We start from the raw sequence: 23,973 nt of genomic DNA, 5'->3' as shown, positions 1-23,973 counted from the left end.
AGCATTATTCCAAATATCTTTTTCTGCGTTCATCAGAATGAAGACATTTACACAGATTTGGAAGAACTTGAGGATGAGTAAATAATGACAGAATTTTCATTTTTGGGTGAACTGTTCCTTTAAGTTTCCAAGTATTTGTTTCACACTTTAAATAACTGAATAAACACCTGTAGTTGAAGGCCCAAGGCATTGAACTTTCCCACCCATTCATGGATATCTTGTTCTGTTCATGTGCAGTAACCTCTTGTAAACACCTAAGAGGAGCTTTGAATAAGTCATTTGATATCTGCCTTTAACAAAGAACGCCTTAATTCACTCTTACACATTTTTGGCAGAAGGCAAGAGCCATAAGTGGCTTTAAAGTTCAAGTGAAACCTCCGCGAATCTTAATGTGTGCACATTTCGCCCTATCAGAGCAATTGTCCTCACTTTCTTGAACGTTAAAAGCTAAACTTTCATTTGGCGCTATGGGAAAAAGAAAGACAGAGAGCGAGCTGCCTACAGTTTGTGTTGTTAAAGTGTCTGTACAGAAAGCAGTGAAAATACATCTTTCAGTGAAGTAACTAAAATAATTGAATGAACTCTAATTTAAAAAAGTACACAAAAGAAGCAAAGACGGAGATAAGTGCAGGTTGTGAGAGTGTGAATGCAGCATCTATGTTTTAGTTCAAGAAAATTGGTTTTAGAGAGAGTAGGCGTGCATACATTGGTGGCACATCACATGTGCAGTTGTGTTTGTGCGTACGCAAGCTTGAGTGCATCAGAGAGATTAATTGAGCCGTGCAGAATGTACTCGGTTAATGAAATGGCGGTTGACAGTGACCTGCTGGGCAGGAAGCCGGCCTTATCTCAGTCACACAGCGTAGACAGCCAGTGCTGCTGATTAAGTAGGTCACATGACAACATGATAATTTTTCTAGCTGAGAGGATAAAGTGCTACTCAGAGAAAGGGTCAAGACAGAAGTGTAATATTAAAAGAAAGTTTTTTACCATTACAGTCAAGTTTTATGAACCTTCACAGATCAAAAGTGCATGCATATTTCTACAATGTTTAGTGGTTGTTTTTATGCTAGTGACTGGCATATGTCAAGGGCCTCTTTTAGAGTGACAGTTCACCAAAAAACTAAAATTCTGTCATAATTTACTTTACCAAATTTGTATGACTTTCTTCCATGCAAAAAGGGAATGGGTTCCCACGTTGTTCAGTTACAATCTTCAAAATATCTTCTTTTATGTTCTGCGGAAGAAAGAAAGTCATAAAGGTATATAATGGGTTAGTAAATGGTTTTCATTTTTGGGTGAACTATGCCTTTTACACAGTGGTACTGTAAGTGCAATTTACCCGGAGGTCAAACACACAGACACGCACACCTACGCATATACGCACACACACACACACACACACACATTTTTGCCATTTGCTTATTCCCCCGAGATGAGGAGATATGAATTAATTCACTATTTTTATCAAGCTGCCTGCATGCTCTGGCACTTTTTGAAAGGAACAAATTTGGCAATTCAAGCAGAAATAGTAGAAAAAACATGTAGATGAACAAATAATCCACATTACCGAAACACCCTCACAGTATGTATTACTTCTTCATTATTCTGTGGGTTAGCTTTAGCATTTAACAATAAAAAGGGAAAAAATGTCCCAGTTAAAAACAGGAGCCAAAAATGCATGCCTTTCAAACACCATCAAGACGACCGTTATTTCACATTGAAAGTGTTTGTGTTTCTAAACTCTTACAGACAACTGCGTTTCTGGGAACGATAATGAAGTTCAGTGAAAATGATTGTGAATCTGTCTTGAACAATTAAACAACATACAAAGAGTACAACGGGTAGCGGACTTGCTCCTGACACCTCAGGCGATTCCAGACATGTTTCTGTTTCCTCTAATGTCCCTCATATAAGACGGGAAATTTTCCCAGCATCCATTTACAAATAAATATAAACACCCCATCTGCTTGTTGGGAAGTGTCTGCTCATAGAAGTGTTCTCTAGGAGTGCATTCCGTGCTGTTTCCATCCCATTATGACAGCGTGAGTCCATGGCAGCAGCACTTATGCAATTACTGCTATGATCGAATACTGTCTTGCCCCACAGTGCCCCCTGAGTGGAATAAAACAAGCTTTCTAGCTATCATCTGTCTCGCAGCAGAAAGGTCCTGTAACACTAACTACACATAATGTTCTTTTCAGCTGTGATTAAAACAAAAAAAGCTTGTTTATCTTTCTATGTGCTAGTAGAATGGCCGAGTGTGCAGGTAACATGTCTCTGTGTCATAGAAGTGTTTGTCTGTCACCCTATCCCAGCAGTGGGGATTGGCATGTGTCGAGGTTGCTATTTATTCCCACAGGAATATAGAGGAAGTTAGAAAAGCAGATGGTGTCCTGTGCTAATGAGTTCTATTACAGAATTCACCTGTTAGTATCTCGCCTCTGATTGGTGGGATCAGCGAGATGGTATTAGTAGCCTGGTGAGACTTGTTTAATGCTGGGACTAATGATGTCATAGATTCTATTTTATATTTAGATTCAAAGTTTCCCTTAACAATTCTTTCCAGAAGGCTCAGTGTGTTTGTCCGTGTACGGTTTAGCTTTTCCTCAGACATGAGTTCTAATGACATGTTAGGTATCTTCTCTAGGAAAAATTATTCCCTTGTGTTTTTCTTGAGAACGTGAGCAGCTTTCTCTAAGGATTAGATTTAGGGAGATATTAAAAATAGCCCATTAAAACAATGCCAGTATCTAGGATGTCTTTAGTATTGCAGTGGTTGAAGTGTGTTATATACACAGGGACGTCTCCATAGAGGGTAATTTTAGAAATCCTCTTCACTGTCAGATCAGGGAAGAGAATATTTGAAGTGACGTCAGTTTCTCAATAGAAAGGCCAGGGAGATGGATGTACTAATGGATTAATGTAGTGATAAGAATATTTGGCAGGGCCCGTGCCCTTTAGCATAGGTTCTGTAGCTTCCTTCCTGGAAATACTGGGAAGCCGTTGAACTTTAAATGAATAGCATGTAAAGTCAGGTTAAAAAGTTACTAATTTAGTTTCTTTTCTACAATGCGCAACTAGATTTGTATATTTTCTCACCACAATTGTGGAGATGGCAGGGCAACTATTTCTTAGTATTTGCTAAGATGTTGTTAATGGTTTGCTAGGGAGTTTGCTAGGTCATTTGGCAGTTGAAAATTAAGAGTGGGTGCTAGAGCATCCTTTATGTCTTTGCAAGCACTGCAAATAAGAAATAAGCACTGATCAAAAAAAAGTGTCAAGCTGCTACTACTTGTATGTCACATTTTATCATGTTTTCCTAAATGTGAGTGCTTTCGGGTACAAAAACAGAGAGGAAAAGACTTACCATGGGTGTCCCACATTGTTTCTTTTGGCTTTTTACCAGGCAGTGCAGCCTCTAGGGAGACAGATCCTAGATCAGAACAGATCGTCTCAGTTACATGGGAAAGTCATACAGCCAAAAAGTCAAACTCTAAAAAGGATTTAAAAACAAACTCATCATTTCATGACGGCAAAGCATTAATTCAATGAGAACATGTTGACGTTTGTGGCACATTTGGGTCTACGTCAGTTCAATAATCAATCATTAGAGTTATATAATGTTTTTCCACTTTTTGATTTGTTTTTCAAGTCCTTGAGTTGAGGCTGTGTGCTATGTATGCCATATACATGAGAATACCGTAAGTAATTTAGAAAAGCACTGAGGTGTCAGGGGAGAGCAGATACCCACATCAAAGGCACAGGTTCCAACTGCACATTTTCTGAGGGGTATGATCAGTTTTGGAGCCACCCCAACCAAATACAGACAACACACATATAAAAAAAGTTTCATATTCTCCTTGCACACATTCTAATTATAGTTATAATACATAATTGACATAAGTACATAAAGTTGCAAAATGAATAAAGTTGCAATTGCAATTATTATTTTGATAATCGAATAATCGGACGATTGTTTTTTTTCGGATAAAAGGCTAAAAAAAAATTATTTGATATTTTGCTTATAATAACTAAATGAAACCCCAAATTAAGGCTGTATTCTTTGAAAAGTGAGTTTCACTTATATCCTATATTATAACCACTTATATTATAACCTATAATTTTGCCAAATAATACAATTAATAAAAAAAGCTTGTCCAGTTTTAAACAATACAACTTTTTAAAATATCCCAAATTTAGGCAACAACCGAGATGTAGCCCATTAGAGATTCGCTGGTGAGGAAATGCTTCCAGTGAATAATAAACTTATTTTGATCTTAAGTGTTAGAAATTTTGATTATTCCCTTTCCTTCAACAAAAAGTATTATTAACATTATTCATTATTATCTAAACAAAGAAACGATAACCTACTCGACTTCTTGGCTATAACAAAAAGTTTATTTTCAATCTGCACAGCTCGCATCGTATGAGGAAGGACGTTTCCATGCTTGATCCATTTGGTGATGTGAATGTCACAGAGAGAGTGGTTGACATAATAACTTGATTAAATAAAATATATTTGTTGAACTCAAATGCTAGACAAAAGTAAAACGGAAACGTTTTAAATAATTCAATTTTTCGTTCTATGTTTTATTATTTATAACATTTCATAACAAAAGACTTTAAGTAATTTTTTGGCACAATGCCAAATGTTTTGCGCCACTGCAAAGCACATTCCCTCTGGACTTTAGATTATTGTTCATTTCATATTGTTCATTACTGTTCATTTTTATTTATTCACTCACCCTGTGTATTACAAACCACATGTACATGTTAGATGGTGTCTATGCTACTCTGTTGAATGCAATGTACAGTAACTACATGGTGACCGCAAGATAAAATGCTAATATAAGTAGACCATATGACTCCTTTTGTGGGTTTGGAGTGACATGAGAATGAATAAACAATGACAGAACTAAAAAAAGGATTGTATGAAGTATTCCTGTTTTCTGTTGTTTGTGGAAATGTTTTGATCTTGGTCATTGTGTTGGGGTAAGAATGGGAGGGGATGTGTTATTTATTCTGTAGCTGGCTTTTTGCTGCACAGGATCCTGAATCATCCTTTTAAGCTGATGTTTCCATTCTTTAGTTCAATCTTTTGCCTTTGATATTGTTTGCTGAACTACCAGTACCTGTGAAATTTCCTCCAAATCTCCCATAAAGCAGGAAATATACCAACATGAACTGAAAATAGTATTGCGGTGGTCAACAAATTTTAAGGGTGAATTCAGTTCACACTAAGCATTTTGATTCTGTTTATTTTCCAAAGTATACAAATGTTGCTTTGATCTTAGTTTTATAAATCATCATGATCTGTGTTCATTGTAAAAACAACTTAAACATTCTAGCTGGAATTTGTAAATGATCTTTTTCACTTTTGGGTCTGTTAAAATAACAATTTCACTATGATCTTTTACTGAGACCTACTATTACTAATCAGTCGGAGGTTATGATAAACGATCGGGTCTTGTAAAGGGCAGTATTTATTTGAGGTTAGAGTTAAGCACACATGCGCAAGCAATAAGTCACAGCTCATTTCAGATCAGTTTATCACTGCTCTGATGCTAACTGATGCTAAAGTCCAGAGAGATTTATTCCAGCTTTCCACAGGGAGAGAGAACACTTGACACAAAAGAATTTCATTACTATACCCCCACAAAAGTTTCCAAAACACACTCTGAGGAGATGAAAAGAGACACATTATTTACTAAGCACAGAAGACTAATGTCCCCATTTAATAAAACTGGAATTGTATCACTTTATCTATTTTTATCACTCAATACAGTATTTGCTTGCTAAAAGCAGACAAAATAATGTCCAACAGAATTCAAAGATATCTTTCATCGGTTCTTAAATAACCTTATTTTCATACTTTTATGAGTAAAGGTTTGATCTGAGACATCCCACAATGCATCACAAACACACTTTAAAGGAGTATCAAAGAGAATAATCAAAGTTTGCTTGTGCTTTTATGGTTGTTTTGTGTTGTTCAGTTCTAATGGTTTATGTACTAGTCTCTCGCATGTTACATTGGAGCAAAGAAGTATCAGAGCAGCTTTGAGATTCCGCTTTGATGAAATGCAACCCATTAAATCTCCAAAAAAGGAACGGAAGGTTTTCTAATGCTTTAATATGTATTTTAAGCTGACAACAGGGCCAGTGATTTGGTGGAGGCTTGTCTTATAAATCACTGTCAGCAAGCATTAAACAATATATAAATGCTCAACGGGAAAGCTAATAAAACATTTAATGTGGAAGGGTGTTGCACAGGACAAAGTTGAAACATTCTTAAATCTTGGCATCCAGTGTTTAAATAAACTATATTTTAACTAATCATTCTCCAAACGTCTTTATCTTGGTTCTGTTTCGAGGGAAAATAACTGCATTTAAATAAATGCATTCAGCAAATGCTTTTGTCATACAGAGCATTTTATCAGTATGTGCTGGGAAGCAACCCCACAACCTTGGCATTGCCAGTGCCATTATACAGCTACGGGAACAAACAAGCAAATAAATGGACAGAGGGACTTCTGCCTTTCGTATGCCAAATCAGATACATGTATTCTGTGCATTCTGTGCATTCTGCATCCACCACCCACCCCATATGGCTCTGGATTCACTTGACCATAGTCATACAACAAACAGAAACCTTCTCAGACATTGATGTACTTGACCGCTGAGAGAGTAATCTGAGTTGAAATTGTTTATAGTTGATACGGATAAACCCACAGACTTGCCTATAGGCTGCAGCCTAGGGGCCCCACCTGTTTAGGGGCCTCTGATGGGTGAGATTTTTTTATTAATTTAAATTGACTCATTATAAGAAATAAAACAAAATATAAGTCGGTGATTGGATATGTAACATTGAATGTAACATTTGGATCACATCTGTCCAATCAGCTGTTAGTGATATAATTTAATAATTTGTTTTCATTTACGTCACTGCTATTACAAGGGGCATAGAGACAAAATGTCTGAAAGATTGTACAATAGTGGAAATACAATATGAAAAGCCAAGGTTAAAAGAACAACGTGATCAACATAGTGGCAGGAGAGGACTGTCAGCTCGCATGGGCTAACATCGGTGCTGTGGTTGAAACAACTACAGCGAGATCCTTAGCTGTTGCAGCAGTTAGCTCATCGTGTCGTTGGTTAAATGTCAGGGAGTTATTCCACAATGACACGCATATGATACAGGTGGGTTTTTAAATATGGCTTAGTTTTGTACACAGTTTATGTAATGCACTATGGCTTGTGTCTCAGTAAACTTCCACTGAGGTGTTTTTAGGGGCCATTCATATTTTGTGTATAAAATTATTGTATAAAACTGGAGATTGCGGTCTCCTTGGTGTTTGCCGTCGTTGCAAAGGAACCAGGAATGTAGAGGAAACACTGTAGTATTTGCCATCTCAATGTGTGTGTATCTGAGTGCTAATGTTCCCGACGCTCCTCGCAGCTTTGGTTTGGTGTCTCAGCTTGATTCAATGTGTTTGCATTCATCTATATGTTTACATAATTCCTTTTCTTTTCTTTTTTCTTCAGATTTTTTTATTTTTTGGTTTGTGGGTGAGGCTGGCTTTACAGTTCTCAACTGGTTTTGCTTCAGGACCCAAATTTACCCAGATCTCCAATTTTTGAAGTGGCAACCCAACATACAGTACTAAAATTGTTTATCACAAGAAAGTAAACAAAAGAGCGTTTCAAATATAACATTGCTTTATAAATATTACAATTTCATGTACACGTTCAATATTTTGCACAACTAGGACTAAAACAACAGGCTGAAAAGAAATTGAAATATTACTTTTTATTTGTCTTTTTAGTTAATAACTTTTAATGTTGCCTTCAAATTTTAAAAGATGGCTTTTTAACATCTTACATAAAATAATTTATAATAATTAAACACAAATCACTTTGTGATCATGCTTTTTTGAGGATTTATTCTCGCTGCAGGTAAATTTGTGTATATTGCTTTCTGGGTAATATTTTCTTTTAAACTTTGTTTATGGTGGCTGAGGCTGTAATGCAACTTAGACATGTTAAATAATACTTAATATTGCCGGCTTTTACCAAGCAACCTAAATTTGTGCCACAACTGGATGCCTTTGGCAACAAAAGATAAGAAAAGTATTTTCTTCCTAGCAAAAGTCAGTCTATTAACCGTGCACGATTGTGGTTATGGTAGTTGCATTTTATTATTTGCATCCAGCATAGCTGCTGTTTTGCAGACAGTTCAGAACAGGCTTGCAATACAAGTTTAAAAGTCCTGCCTCTACTCTATAAACAGCTGCAACTGTTAAGTTTAATCCATTTACCAGTGAGGGGTGCCGGGTCCCTGGAGGGAAGCAGCTCTAATAAGACCTGATGTGTGGTTTTCTTCTTCATGGCTCATACGACGCATTTATCACTCTGATGTGTATTAATCATCTCTTTATGAACACAAACTCACAGAGAGATGAGAGAACCACAGAAAGTGTGTCATGAGCTTTACGTAAAAAACGTTCTCAAGACTGAAACACGCTCACATTCCTTCAAACAAATGCACAACTACAGAAAAACAACAACAACCACAGTCATGTAGCCAAAATGAGAGAAAACACATTTCTGACAAATCCCTTGACTCTCTGACACTGGCTGGCATTTAGTTACAGGTTTAATCACCTACAGTATTAATGCCAGCAGGTGAAAACATGTGTTATTTGTCGCTAGACCTCAGCCAACAATGTTGGCAGTCCAGTAAGACAGTAACAGTGACTATGATCCAGATTTTTTCTCCTTAAAGTGATAGTTCACCCCAAAATTAAAATGCTGTCATAATTTTCTCACCTTTTGTCATTTCTTTTGCAGAACACAAAAGAAGATATTCTGAAGAATGTTGGTAACCGAACAGCTCCGGCACCCATTAACTTCTATTGTATTGACACAAAACCAATGCAAGTCAATGGGTGCCGGTGTTGTTAGGTTAACATCTTCAAAACATCTTTTTTTGTGTTCTGCGAAAAAAAGAAAGTTTTTATTTAGGATATTTAGCAACTTAGTTGATTCCGTTGTTGTCACGGTGAACCAATGAGCAATTTGAAAATGATGGAGGTTGGTTTTCTATTCCTTTACATGATGTCGATTGTACTATTTAAAGATGTGGTAAAAAAATGTCTATTTCAAAGCGAACATGTCATAAAGCTGCTGTATTGTCAGCTGGTCAATCACCCGATAAACATTGTACTCTTTTTAAACTATGAGCACATTTAGTCTAAGTGATCTTTAATGTTTGTCATCTATTTGCTTGAGATAAGCGGTCAATTTTTTTATTCGTCTTTTAAAAACTGTGTATTGGATTATGAAACTCCATCAATGAATAACCAAACACATAGACATTTACTTTGATCAAATGACAATTATTCACTGACATCAGACCCATGTGAGATCAATGAGGACATGTAAAAGACAACATCACTACACCTGGTGGTGGGTTGAACTTAACCTTTTAAAACAGGAAGTTTATGAGGAAGTCACTACAAATGCATACACGTAAATGAAGGAAGAAAACAGGATGTGGTCAAGTGTTGAAATACCTCACGCACCATTTTATCATCACATCACAGAGCCATCCAGTCAATGCTGCAGTGTGTCTGCAAACCCACTGCAACAGTAGAGGCCCAGCCCTGTTTTACTGCATACTCATTCAACAGCATTGCTATAACCAGATCTTTGCTCCAAACTATAGTTTAATAAAAGCTGACAGCATTTTTACAACCATTCACTGATAAATACATAGCAGTGGGTCAGAATAGATGTATTTCTGCTTGTCATCTGGAGATGTTTATTTACATTCCTGTACAGTTGTGCATGTGATGGTTGATGTTACAGCCCGACGAGACCGTCTGCACCGTCTAAAGGGTTCAGAGTGAGACCAGCCAAAAGAACAAAGCAGATTTTTGGCTTATCGTGGTAGATATTTGTCTCGTCATAACATCAAAATAGATATAGTCTGTGTGATGTATGGATTCAGGAATAGAGTCTTATATTATTTTATGTTATGCACCTCCATACTAATGAGCATTTGCTTTAATAGGTTTTATTAAAACACTTCTGACACATAAACACTTGAAACAAGAAGTCACAATATAAATTGCCACTGACTGATCAGAAATAACAAATTAAACACCTTTACATTTCTGCTTACAAGCACTAAGGCTCTGCAGTTAAACAACATTTCTGTTGAAGTAACAGAGGATGCTATAATTTCATCTCAGTTTAAGAGAGATTGAATGTTTATTTAGGTCATGTTCAACCCACTGTAAATTAAATCTGCATGACTTTGCTGAATGATCAGCTGCCTGTGCAGGAGATTTCTCATTAATGTATGCAGTGGTATTTGCTCTATATAGCCATTATGTAGGCTCAGTTTCAATTTTAGTATTTCGGTTAGAATCAGCACTCAAGGGAAGGCTAAATATAGCAAACCTTTCTCGGCTCTATTAATGAGCAAATTCATTGAAAAAAACACAAGTATGACAGCTTTTAATTGTCTCATTTATTTCTCCAAGTGCATGTTACCACAATCAGATCTGAATCAGAAATGAGGGCAGATGGGGCAGAAAAATATGATACGCGATTGGGCAGATTAGCTTTGTGTTCGTGGTTATGGCAGCTAAAAAAAAAACTTTCTTGCAATCGTCATGCATGTCCCTTGTTTTCTCACTGTCCACCCAAGGCTATCAGAGGTGGTCCTGTCTATTCAAAAATAATTCTGGGACACATCCTGCATAGCAAAAAGACACTTTCATTGTCACTAAATCCTGTGTGGGTGTGACACTTGTGGAAAGATTCTATTACTACTAAGGCAGTCGTAGCCTAATGGTTAGAGAGTCGGACTTGTGACCAGAAGGTTATGGTTCGATTCTTAGGGCCACTGACCGAGGTGCCCTTGAGCAATGCACCTTGCTCCCCGGGCACTGCAGTGATATCTGCCCACTGCTCCGGGTGTACGTGTGTTCACGACTTCACATTTTTGGTATGGGTCACCATATCTGACAAATAGGTCACTTCTCTTCACTTCATTTCCAAAATACATTAAAGGTCTTTAGTTGCTTGATACATCCTGCTAAACTCCCTTGAGGTATATCCCAGTGGTTTGCTTCAAAAGCAAGATTTTACAATAGGTACACGTTAAAAATCAAGAGGGCAATACAGCACAATTGGAAAACTGTCATAAATTCAGTCATAAAAAAGCAACATAATTATAAATCTTACAACAAATTACAGTGAACTACAAGTGCTTAACAACCTACCGCAGATGTGTGATTTATCAACCCACAACAAAAGAACAAATCTCTGTATACTATACAAACACACAACAAAAAATAATCCTTGAATTATATTTTCTTCTTTCCACATTAAAGCAGCAGTCAGCTCAGTTAAACGTGAGAGAAACAGATTTAGTTGTGTGTAAAAATCTGACTTGGATCTGTTAAACCAATTCTACGCCACATGTTCCCCTGTAAACCTGATCCATATATATTAGACACAGTCCCATTAATGGGACCTTACTCTGTCCATTCTGGTGGCATTGAGAAAACACAGAGAACAATAGCTTCACTGGTGCCAGCAGTCTGTGCGTAGGCAACACCCAGATGGAGCTGTGCCACATATAGGCTCTTTTTATTGCATATACACCCCCCCCCAACCCCTTTCAGGACGAATGCAGTATACTTTTGATTCTATTCTATTAAGTCACATCATGATCATTTTATATGAATTTTTGGTGACTTACATAAATGCAATTTGAACGTGTTCAACCTTTTCATCAACTTTTTTACCCACACACATCTCCTATTCCACCGTTTCTCTCTGATGATTTGTCATCTCATTATTTTGTACAATTATTCTCTTCTACTAAACATTATAGACAAATTTGAACTGTAAATGTCAGTGATCAAAGCATTCTTGTTTTTGAATGACATCTGTTCATGTTTTCATTTATTTGAGTACATTTATTAAAGCATTAACTTCACAGTCTCTTGCAGAGGAATAATATCTTCTGTAGGGGGCGTTCCTTGTGGCTTGCGCGCGATGATGCGATTTGACACAAAACTATCTGACAATAATTCACTACAACAGCCAGCCATTCTGTGGCAGACCACTGTAATGAGCACGAACATGCCACAATTACGGTGCATGTACCCGACAGGCGGAGGCAGGTGACTTTGAAGAGTTGACTGCGAAAGAGTATATATTGCACAATCGGACAGAACACAGCTCACACAAAGAGCAGCGGGAGAGAGAGCGCTTCGTTTTGAACTATGGCGGCAACGCACCGCAATATTTTGACATAAATGATGTTATCATGACGCGTTACGCGGACTTCGGAAAATAATCAAGGATGTTTTTCATTGCAGGTTTCGTCGAATAATTGGACATGACGATTAACATCACCCTTGCTCAAAACTTTAAAGAGGATATTTAATTCCGTATAGCCTACTACGTGATGTGCTCAAAATTGAAAGAGTTGCCTAATGAATTTCTGATGTTTTTAAAGATTTGATTGTCTTAAAAAAACCCACATCGGAGGTATTTTTGCAGGTCTCCTCACGCGCATCCACAGAAGCCGTTCAAATGCTGGAATGGATTGGTGCTGTTTTTATTGTGGTTTTAATGGCCATACTCTGGTCGACGGTCAAGTGTTTTGGAGATGGCAGTCAGTCCACGTTGCTGCTCCAGGGGCTTGAAATTCCACGGCGCGAGAGCAAAAGATCAACCGAGAGACGCGACTCCAACTCTGGCACGGGGACGCAGCAGAAACCAGGGGGGCGAGATGAATCTCCCACGGTCGCCTTAATATGCAAACCCTCTGCCCTGGCAAATTACCTTCTGAAACATTGCATGACTTTTTGCAAGCAGCTACGGATACCGAAATTTAACTGGCGAGTGAGTTCATCTTTGCAGACTATTATCGGCGCTGTGTGGCCGTATGACTGCCCTGTGCATTTTATTCGAGATCATTTGCAACTGAGCGACGACGGACTGGTGGCGTTAGACTGGGCTGTTGTTGGTGCACATCACAAGAGACGGAGGACTTCAAGTAATTCCACAAGTCCAATTCTGCTCGTCATACCCAACTCTTTTGGTAAAATCACCAGGAATGTGCTCAAGGTAATTTCAAAGCACCAGGTGGCTACAATCAAACATGCTGTCCTGGATTCCTGACAAAATGCTTTGTTGTCAGCAGATAGAGTAACCTTGACTGAGACACATACAGTATTAAAATACTTCAACAGTTCAGTCCAGGCTGTGGTGTGGCCAGCCTGAATCCATTTTTTCTTCTTAAATAGGATTCAAATGAAGATATTAAATCTTAAAACATAAAACAAATGTATCAGGTGTAGCTATTCAAAATACAGGAAGATACGCCAATTGAAAATATGGCTGTTGTTTGGCAATGCATTAAAGTGAAGATTTATCTAAGTTACCGTTGTCCGCAGCAAAGCAATATGAATTGGACCACACATTCAGTAGTATGCATGATGATCATCTCTTTGGCTATTTGCATCAACGATGGGCAGTCAGAATTGAGTCATTCCTACTTGCGATGTGGAGCTCATTCCATATTCCAGACCTAAAGCTCCGGGCAACCCTACGTAAACAAATTAGATTTCAGTCTCTCACAGATGAGTCCATGAGAAATGTGCTCTGGGCTCCTGCAACTTTGTTAACTGTGCATTGTAGGGGGTAGAATCGATGCGTTAGCTATCTGTTCTACTCGATACTGTTTTTGTCTCGGGCATGACTGAGAGCATTGATGTTGAAGTTATCTTTGTGCACAGATGACATTAAGACTCACAACAGCTCTTCCAGTTCTCTCTCTCAAAGCAATGCCCCTCTGCTAAGCCCAGTGGCCTGTGAGGTAATTTGCTGTTTTACTGTCTTTGGAAAAAGTATATTTTTGTGCTGGACTCTAATCAGACTGCTTTAGATTAAGTGAAATGGATAAAAAAGGATAAAGAAAATCATAATTTACTCACCATCATATCATGCAAAATCTGTATATGACTCTTTCTTCTGTGGAACACAAAAGAATATATCAAGAAAGGTTTGGTTTTGAATCCATACAATGTAAGGTCAATGTTATTTAGATAGAATGTCACACAAATTTGGATTGACATGATGGTGAAAAACTGAACAGCCCAACTTGTTTAGCCAGATAAGAATTCAATTCTAATAATGGAGACAAGTATGTTTCTCACATTTGTGAAGTATTGCATTAACATTCATTAAGCCTGTTTGTTCAAATTACTCTTCACACATTTATGAGGTATAGGGACGGGTGGGTGAGGGTTCTTCAGGTGTGTGGTTTACCCCATGTGTAGATTAAGGTGCAGGGTTCCTCAGGTTTGTGTGGTTACCCCATGTGTAGATTACGGTTGCACCTTCTTTACTGCACTGGGAGAGAGGTTGTCTCCAATTGGCACACCAGAAAACAGCAATGGTCTGCACTACGGTTGGTGTGTTGGCTGCCAGTTCAGGGAATTGCATAAAGGGACATGTAAATATTGTGGGGAGAGCCTATTTCTATTCTGAGTCCTATTCATTTGAATATCAACACGATCAGACTCTGCCATCATGAATAAAATTCGCGGAATGTCATTTTAGTAAAAGAGATGGGTAGTGATGAGCACAAGAGGAGGAAACGGGAATTGCAAATTCATAAATCCTGTGATATTTTTTTACAGGTCCAATGTATGTAATGTTACAACGGCTCACTCCATCCCCCTCTCCCTTTCAAAGCACTACGGTGGCTGACACAGATGTTGTCATGTTTTCACTTCTTTGAAGAAGGAGATAACGTATTTACAAAATGCGCTCTGTGGAGCAGTTTGTCCATTTAGGTCTACTGTTGAAACAACATGGTGAATTCCATGTAAGTGAACCCGCGGTGTATGTAGACAGAAATAGCTAATTTCTAAGGTAGTTCAAACATAACGGTTCATTGTGTAATGTCTTTATACACCTCTGAAGACATAGTTGTGTATATTTTATCGCATTTCGGTCAACAGATCCTCTAAACAAACTACACACAGCACCTTTAACTCTTCACCACCCCAACTTCACCTTCTGCTCAATATTTTACTTTACATCACATCATTGTCATTTAGCTCTCCAGGATGTAGCTAAAGTCTTGTATGTTGAGTCCTTCATCATGGACAGCACAATACATGTTTATTTCATTCAAGGTGAATATGAATATAAAAAGGTGGACTCATGATATTTTTAGCACACATGTGGATTGTTGGTTATACATTTTTTTTTTGGTCATAATGTTTCAAGATAAGTGAGACTTGTGGAATTTCGTGACAGTGTTTCTGGTTCAACCCTGGAAGTCTGACTGAATTTAACACAACCCTGACGTTAACACAACACTGTGACAGACAAAACCAGTGCCCAGTTTCAAAATATATAGTTTTTTATATTTATATTAGAGTTAGAGTTTTAGGGCAATGACCCGGTTACTTAAAAACAATTAAACGTAACATTTATTTTTATTTAGACCTAACACTACTCATTACAGGTATGGACAAGATTCAAGCAAAACGTCTTTGTTTACATGACAGATGTCAGTATGACTCCTGTGTGCTAGTACAAGCATGTGAATGTGTCTGTTTTCTCCTCAGCTCTGTGAGGCTGGTCTGAGTCACGGTTACCTCCCTGTGGTCTTCAACCGTCGGAGCCAGAATGGGACACCACTTTCTACCGTTAAACTTCAGCAATTTGGTGATCCGACTGACCTGCGGGAAGCGGTGCGATACATTAGGTACCGGCAGCCAGCAGGTCAGATCTATGCTGTCAGTGAGAGCACCGGTTCAGGACTCCTACTCTCTTACCTGGGAGAGTGTGGCTCCTCCAGTTACGTGACTGCTGCCGCCTGCCTGTCTCCCATTTTCCGCTGCCAAAGCTGGTTTGAGAACGGCCCGACCTGGCCGTTCCACTGGGCTCTTCTGCTTTACCAAAAAATCTGCTTAAGCAGGTAAGGTTGTTGGGTTAAAGGACACAATTTTGTGTCCTTTAGTTCCAGGTGATCTAAATTGAAATACAGTGCTTTTGCCATTAGTGATTTATTTCCGGTACCATTGATTTCCGTCTAAACAGCTTGTCAGCTTTGACATCAATGATGATAACAAAGGTTTGTTGTCTTAAATCTCATCAACAGATACAGAACTGTGCTTGGGGAGAATGTTCACGTAGACAGCTTGTTCTCCAGGTGTTCCTTGAAGGAAATGGAAGAGGCCCTATTCTGTCAGTCGGGGTTGAAGGAGACATTAGTGGAGGGAGCAGGTTGCTGGGATACGTACTGGGAGAGTAATGACCCTCTAAGGGACATCGATGAAGTGGCCATCCCTGTACTATGTGTTTGCAGTCAAGACGATCCGATCCGAGGGGAGCCCCGGGCGACTTTACCATTGGAGCTGTTTGAGAGTAACCCCCATTTCTTCCTGCTCCTGACTGGGCACGGAGGCCACTGCGGCTTCTTCACGACAGACGAAGGCAGTAACGTCTGGAGCCACCAGGCTTTGCTGGAGTTCTTTCGTGCCACAAACGATTTCTTTACTGCAGAGGAGCGTGCCAATCTGGCTGCCAGGCGGAGGGGTCTTGGCGGGGCAGGCAAGACGTTTCGCCATCGCAGCATCAGCACGTGCAAAAATGTGCCTGTTTGCTCGCATAACATTCACGCCATTTATAACTGGCAGAGGTCCTACACCAGATGATGATGTGCTGAGAGGCTCACCACATTTGTTCGGGGTCACGGAGAGGGATTCAAGGACACTGCCAGGCATCGCATTCTGATGCAGTCTGACCTGCTGCTCCAATTTCAGCAATCGAGCAAAGAAAATATTTTATGTTGTTTCAAGATGTTAGATATCACGTCACAGATCTCTGGTGCATTGAATGCCATTAGCCTTGGAAATGTGCCTGTCTGTTTCAAAGGGATTGGTCTGAAGGTTTGTTCTGTACCTCATAAATGTTTCATTGCTTCATTTCAAAACTTAGAGAAGCATTATGAAGCACCTCTGGGTTTCAGTCATTGTGACCCCTCCCGCAGATGAACTTTAATAGTTCAGCAGAACTGCAGTAATGCTTTAGTACGTTATGTGCATACAATAATGAAATGTGACATTCTGTTATTTTCTCGGTTCAATGTTATTATTCTTTGAGACTGCTAGTTTATTTAGAATAGTCTCTGTTGTATGTCAGAGATAGAGACTGGTCTGGAGAACGGGAGGTAATTTTCAACACTGCTGGTCTTTCTTATGCCGTCATTCCGATGTTTGGGGAAGCTGGGCTCCGCTGACATGGGTGGAGCTAGTTGATCAGTTTTTCACATTTGTATAACTTAAACGCTGTCTTTTTTCTATTGCTGTTTTGGTTTTCTACCCTTTTTCTCTAACTCAAATTTTGACTTTCTGGTATCCAACGCTGTGTTTGTATGTTAAATTATCTGTAAACACAGGAGCTTAATTAAAGGGTTTCGCACCTAAACACATCCAAGTCTTGAGGATTTTGTTGGTAAACTAGGCATCAAAATGTTTGGTTATGGAGTAAATTCATGAAATTCAAATAAGATTTACATTTATTTTCACTGCCGTTCCAGAAAAATGTCTCGCTACATTAGAAGGATGGACATGATGGGAAATGTATCTTAGAATTTATAAATGCAATGGTGAAATAGTGAATACTATGTGATCCTTTTTTTACACACGGTTTAATGCATGACCAGGATTTTATTGCACAACCCCAAATAAAGCTACAGCTAAGAGCCTGAGTGGAGCGAGGAGGTATCTGATTAGAAGAGACAGTCTCTGTAGACTGAAACTCAGATGCTCACAGAGACGGCACTAGAACAGACATATAGATAGAGCTATTTTTAGTTTGCAAAGAAAATTATATCTTCATTTGGCAATTTTTCTTCAAAACTACACTATACTGTAAGGCCAGCATATAATATTAATTGATATATGGCAGCCAGTATTCACTTGGAAAATATTTATTATTGTTGAGTAGAGTACTCTACCGGAAAATATGTACAATCTGAATTGCATACTTATGATAGTCCTGTGGGTTTGTGGTCATCTGTAGCCATCAACATGTCTTCCCTCTTTCCAAGGGGCCTTTGAGAACAAAGCATCTTTTCAAGGTCTAATTTCATTTGTATTGTCCCTTTGAGATCCCAACGGGCATTTGTTTGGATAATAGTTTATATATTCCTTAATCAGTTTTAATAATCGTTACGATTACAACGTTAGCTCCTAATACAACATGATGGCTGACCTTGTTTGCTACTGAAACCACACAGACAATTTAAGCTGGAGGTTGCAAACTCAATTTGGGCTGTGTTTTGACCAAACAAATAGCCTACCTAGTTGATCATGCGAAAACTCTATGCAAAAGGAAGAATCTAAATGTATACATTTTATGAAAGTATGTACAATTGATTCCAGTCATTTTGACAGCGCTGCCTTTTGGTGCCATCTAGTGGATAATGGTTTTAAACTACCACGTTTCCACAATTCCTTAGAATTTACTTGCATTCTTTGTTAAAGCGGTTAAATTGTTAAAATGAATACCCACACAATATTAGCCAAGCATTCAACAAAGGTCAAAGTCATTAAGAAAGACTTTAAGAATTTCTACTACGCAGGACCTTTTTCCTGATGAGAAGTCTACGCTGTTGAAAACAAAGACAAAGAAAGTTTCCTTTATAATATTAAAGGAACCCAAAAAATCTTTTATATGGTTTCTTTCAAATATCTTTCTCTGCTTTCTTTAGATCAACGAAATGTATAGGCTACAGAGTTGGAAGGTGAGTAGCCTATTCCTTTAAGATGGATTCTAATGAGTGACAAGTTTCAATCTATATTTTATCCAAAGCTATCACGTAACATATAAATTATTTATCCCATGAGTCAAATAAAAAACGTTCAAGGTATATGTAAATTCCACAAAAGCCGCCGTAATCTCATCCATGTTTTACACGAACGAGAAACACGCACGTTATTATGAGGGAATGATACTTTTCAGATTGCCTTTTATAATTTCATGCGTGCTCTCATGCGTACTGGTCCAGAAGCAGCAGGTGGCAGTATGCGAAATAGCTTGGAAACGATCCCAGTGCGGAAATGATTGACGGTAACCATGACTGTTCGGAAACCGAGTTTATATTTAGTCCCTATATTTATTGATGTAGCCTAAATAAATTCCAAAACATTGAAATTCATACAATGCTTTGGTCCTCACTAGCATTTAAGAGAGAGTTTCACAGAATAAGGTTTACCAAACAATGGGTGTGCTTGTTATGTTCAGGTTTCAAAGTTCTCTAACAGCAGTATTGGATACAAATGATGAACAAGTACAGCAGGGTTAATTATATAACATTAGTGGGTCACCAGTGTGCAGTGCAACATTGACCCGTTGCCAGTCCCTTGGGGGAGGAAAGAGAGAGATTTGCATGCCATGTTTCACATTAAATTGTTCCAAATGCAAAAATTGTATTATTAAAATCTGGATAAATCAGATCCTAGCATTAGTGTTATGTATTTTTTTATGTAATGTGGATTCTGTAGACACAACACCTGTGTTAGTTAACCTGTCCTCTGTCACTGCTATCCAGGTGTGGCCATTTCCCAACTCAAGCTGCAAATATTTGCAGAAGCCTTCGGCGAATTCTTAGCATATGGGTGGTGTAACAATTTATCCTTCTTAATTTTTAAGCAGCCGTTTTGAAGCCTTTATTTGGCATGATTGGTATACACATAAATATATAGCCCTATCTGCTTGCCTTTTTGACTTTCTTTTGCTGTAGCTACCTGAATATGCTTTAATCTCCCTGAATATCTTTGGCACCCGCTGTGCCTAAGAGAAGTGCTGGTTTACGCCTCCCCCTGGGCAGGGACTGAGAACAACTGATGGTAAATGATGTAATGTAGTGCGACGGGTTGCATGACTCATGGGGGGCCGGATATAATTGGTTGCTACGACCTCACATTCCTCCATCTTTGGGTATGCAATCTTTAGGAAGGAAGAAACATCAGTTGGCCGTGCTTAAATGGTCTTGCGACCTACCGTACAGGCAGCTCTGTGGTGGTATTGTTCTCTGTGGTGAAGAAGACTTGCATCAGGTTTTTTTCCCTTGTGCAACATCATGGCTGCATAGCATGATCTGAGGCCACTTGACTGCTGACTGTCATACCAGGCCAAAAGAGCAGAACGTTACTTGCCACTATTATAGTCAAGTGCTATTACAATAAAAAAGTATTAAATGAAGTTAAGTAGTGTCTTGGTATATTTGACTTTGCTAAGTTTTTACTAATAAAGATATATTTTGTAAATGGGATAATGTGTGATTTGGATAAAAGTGTCTCCCGAATGTATATGCTTGGAAGGTATGAACCTCACTCACATGTCTGACTCGTTAGTATCTGTCTGACTTATTGGAAACATGCAGGAACTACTCAGCTCCTGGATTCTGTCCTTGGGATGTCAAGCCCCTGGCTGTAGAGAATATGTGTGTGTGAGAGGAGGGGGTGGCTGGGAACCATGAGTACATCAGACATCTGTGTCCTCTGTAGGGCAGCACCTTTCCGCTTCTCCTCCTCATAACAAAGCAATGTAGAAGGCGAGTGTGGGCTGGGCCCCTCGCCTGCCTGACCATCGTTGCTCTTGGAAAAGTACAGCTGTTCCGAGCTTGTTGGATGCTGCGTCTCATTACCTCTACATGAAATGGCCTTGGCCGGATATCTCCTGCCCTTCATATCTCTCTCATTTTTTGCAAAGAATCTGCCACAGCTCAGAGAGACGGTTCACAAGAGGCAGAGGTCACAACGTGTTGTAATATTATTTCATTATATTATTACGCATATCAGCAAAGACATTGAAAGAGGAGGGCAACAGTAAAGTTGTAGAGGTCTAGAGACTAGAGGCCTAGGATCTTTACAAGCATGGTATGAATTACAAAGGTATTTTAAAAAGATCTAACCCTCTTCTTCCCAATTAAGACTTATTTAGTGGCATCTAGCGGTGAGGCTCACTCCACCCCTTCCCGATCCCTATTGAAGCACTACGGCACCTGAAAAAGAAATAAGATGTCATCTTTTGCGTCCAATGTATGCTTCTATATGTATTTATGAAATGCGTTCTGTAGAGCAGTTTGTCCGTTTAGGGCTACCGTAGAAACAACATGGCAAATTCTATGTAAGGTTAATCTTGGTGTATGTGGATGAAAATAGCTCACTCTTATGTAACAAAAACATAACGCATCCTTATGTTAGGCCTTTATACACCTTTGAAAACATAGTTATGTATACTATATTGCATTTCTGTCAATTAGATCGTCCAAACAATTACACACTGGACTGTTTGAGTTTTAATTTTACTTTGCGTTTGTACTAACATGATGTGACTCAGCAAAAATGTCATGCATTCTTTGGGAAAATGAAAAGAACATAAGGTGGCACTCGTCAGACCAAAGTTCGCATGAAACCAGCATCTATGTGAGAAATAATTTACATTCCTTCACCACTGGATTCCTTTCTAAATGGAACAAAATTCTCATATCGTCCGGTGAGATGCATATACAGTAACGTCCCTCTTTTACAACAGAGATGTGACAAGCAGATATTGCTATGTGAAGAGTGAAAGAATTGCCCTGAATATGAATGACACTCACTCAGGCTGACAAAGCATGTGAATATTCTTAGGTGCCTGTGCTGATTCGAGAGCATAGGGACTTCATAAGAACAGGCTGATCGGGGTAGGGTGAAGGGCGGGGGTGCGGTGTTGCCGCTTGGCAATGTGGCACTTCCTTGCCTGCCTGCCAGGTTATGTAAATGTGCAGTGCTGAGCAGAGCACTGTTCTATAGTTGGAACACTGGGCTCTATTTGTGGAAAATCAGCTGGGCAAACTGCTGGATCTGTGTCAGACTGTAAGATTGGCAGGTGTGCTGCGAGGAGGGCCGGATTTTTAGACAGGTGCTCATGTGTATTAAGGACAGACTGAGCTGTTTCCCCCTCTGGGAGGGGAAGTGGAGGAAAGCCTGACATGACTGTAGAGTGACCTCAGCGAAGCCAGTATAGGCACAACAAAAACCGTGTTGTCGGTTGACACAATCTCTTGTGACATGCTTCCAAGGTTATCACAGCTCTGAAATGTAATTGAATGTTTTTATTTCATTAAACAACAATGAATATTATAGGGTTAGTCTGAAGCACAAAACAAGTAAAATTAAATAAGAAAAGACAATGATACAAAGACAGCACAGTATTTTGTGTACAGGACGACAAAGGGATGTGCTGCTGGGAAGAGAATGTGGGTCACTTACACCCAAATCACTGTCATATGCAGTGTCGGGCACGATACTTTTAAAAAGTAATTGCTAGTTACTTCTCACACATAGTAATTGAGTAAGTAACGGAGTTACATCAATATAAAAGTAACTAATTACAGAGGAATGTTACTATTGCGTTAACATTTAAAAAATGCAGAACGTTAGCTCGTGCATACTTTAGATTGCATTTTAGGAGACGGACAAATAAAGTAGTCGCAGTTATTGTTTGACAGCAGAGCTCGAGGATAGTTTCACTTTCGCTTTGAAAATGATAGTAGTTTTGGGTTCCCCAGAGCAGCATCCCTGCCCTAATTCCATCCATTTAAAAAAGTATCTGTGCTCTATGCTCTGTGCTTTGCTTCACATTGCCGCAGAAAGTAAACAAACGACAACAGGCTGTAGCGTCATATGTTTTACTGAGCAGCATGGATGTACACATTTTCAGCCTGTTTCAGTGTGGATAGGCAGCATTTGGAAAACACTTGAAAACGCTAGTCTGGTCGAAGACCGTTTTAAAATGAAAACTATGTACTTTTTTATTGCAGGTTGGAGCATATTAAAAGGGGAAATTTGGGGAAATTGTTTAATAGCCTCGCAACAACGTAGCTAATGGTGTTTCATGACTGTGCGTCCTGCAGAGGCTACGTTGGATTCAGTAGAATTAATTGAAGTGGCACGCTTACCCTGATCCAGTGATCACATTAAGAATGATTGCGCTCTATTTATGTGTCTTAGTTGTATTTATTATGCTTTTGTTCCCCTATGCACACCATAGTAGTGATATTGGTGTATAGTGTACATTCATATATGTGTATTAATCTAAGGACTTAACATATATAAAGGAATTCATATGCAGATATATCAATATATATTTAGAGTATATATCTATATTGCATTCGCTGTGTGTATGATATATTATCTTGCAGCAAAAGGAGTGCATTTGCTTGGCCTATAGAATTTCTGCTAGATCATGGAAAAGTGAAATCATGTCTGCACATTGTCCATGGCCCCTCTGCAAGCTGATGATGGGCACGGCTGTTGCCCTTCCTGTTTGGGCCTGGAACAACTGAAAAGTTGTCTCACAGAGGAGGCCTTTATGAATTGTGAAGTTCTGTCTTGGGAGAGGAAAACCTGAGGTAGTTATGGTGGAAAAACTCTTGGGGGAGTTGTTGCTACCACCACAATCTTGGTCACCTACACCGCCAACGTAAACATGCTGAAACAAGGGGGGCTTCGGCTGGCAAAAGATCTTAAAAAGGTCGATCGGGTTGGCTGCAGAGTTTGCTCAAATTAAGTGTATGCTTATGAAGTTACAATTGGCTGAGATAATAATCCCTTCAGTTGAAACTCCCACGACGGAGTCTCCCATGTCAGAGGAAGACGTCTTATCGGTGGAGACTTTTCACCATGAGTTATTTGGAGATGAGGAAGAGGTTTTTGCAGAGCTTCCCTCTCAGTTCTCCCATAATGACTCTGAGGATACCAGATGTGGATCTACAGAAGGTCCACAGTCAGAACAGGAGGTGGTGAAGAGAGCCCTTCGGGTTACATTGGCTCGTTTAAGCCTTGATATAGTTCTGTTGCTACCCCACTGAAT

At 39.1% G+C, this 23,973-nt stretch overlaps 1 protein-coding gene across 1 annotated transcript; it reads left to right on the top strand.

Moving 5' to 3' along the window:
- The first annotated feature begins 12,061 nt into the window (after positions 1-12,061).
- On the top strand, positions 12,062-17,539 carry abhd15a (abhydrolase domain containing 15a). The gene is made up of 3 exons (XM_079481739.1): positions 12,062-13,155; positions 15,672-16,024; positions 16,208-17,539. The coding sequence occupies exons 1-3, from the start codon at positions 12,619-12,621 to the stop codon at positions 16,761-16,763; spliced, it is 1,446 nt and encodes a 481-aa protein (XP_079337865.1). The 5' UTR covers positions 12,062-12,618; the 3' UTR covers positions 16,764-17,539.
- Positions 17,540-23,973: the final 6,434 nt, after the last annotated feature.

This window comes from Barbatula barbatula (genome assembly GCF_947034865.1).
Source record: "Barbatula barbatula genome assembly, chromosome: 19".
NCBI classification, from domain to species: Eukaryota; Metazoa; Chordata; class Actinopteri; order Cypriniformes; family Nemacheilidae; genus Barbatula; species Barbatula barbatula.
Note: the sequence above shows the minus strand (reverse complement) of the source record. Positions and strands in the feature narration are given on the sequence as shown.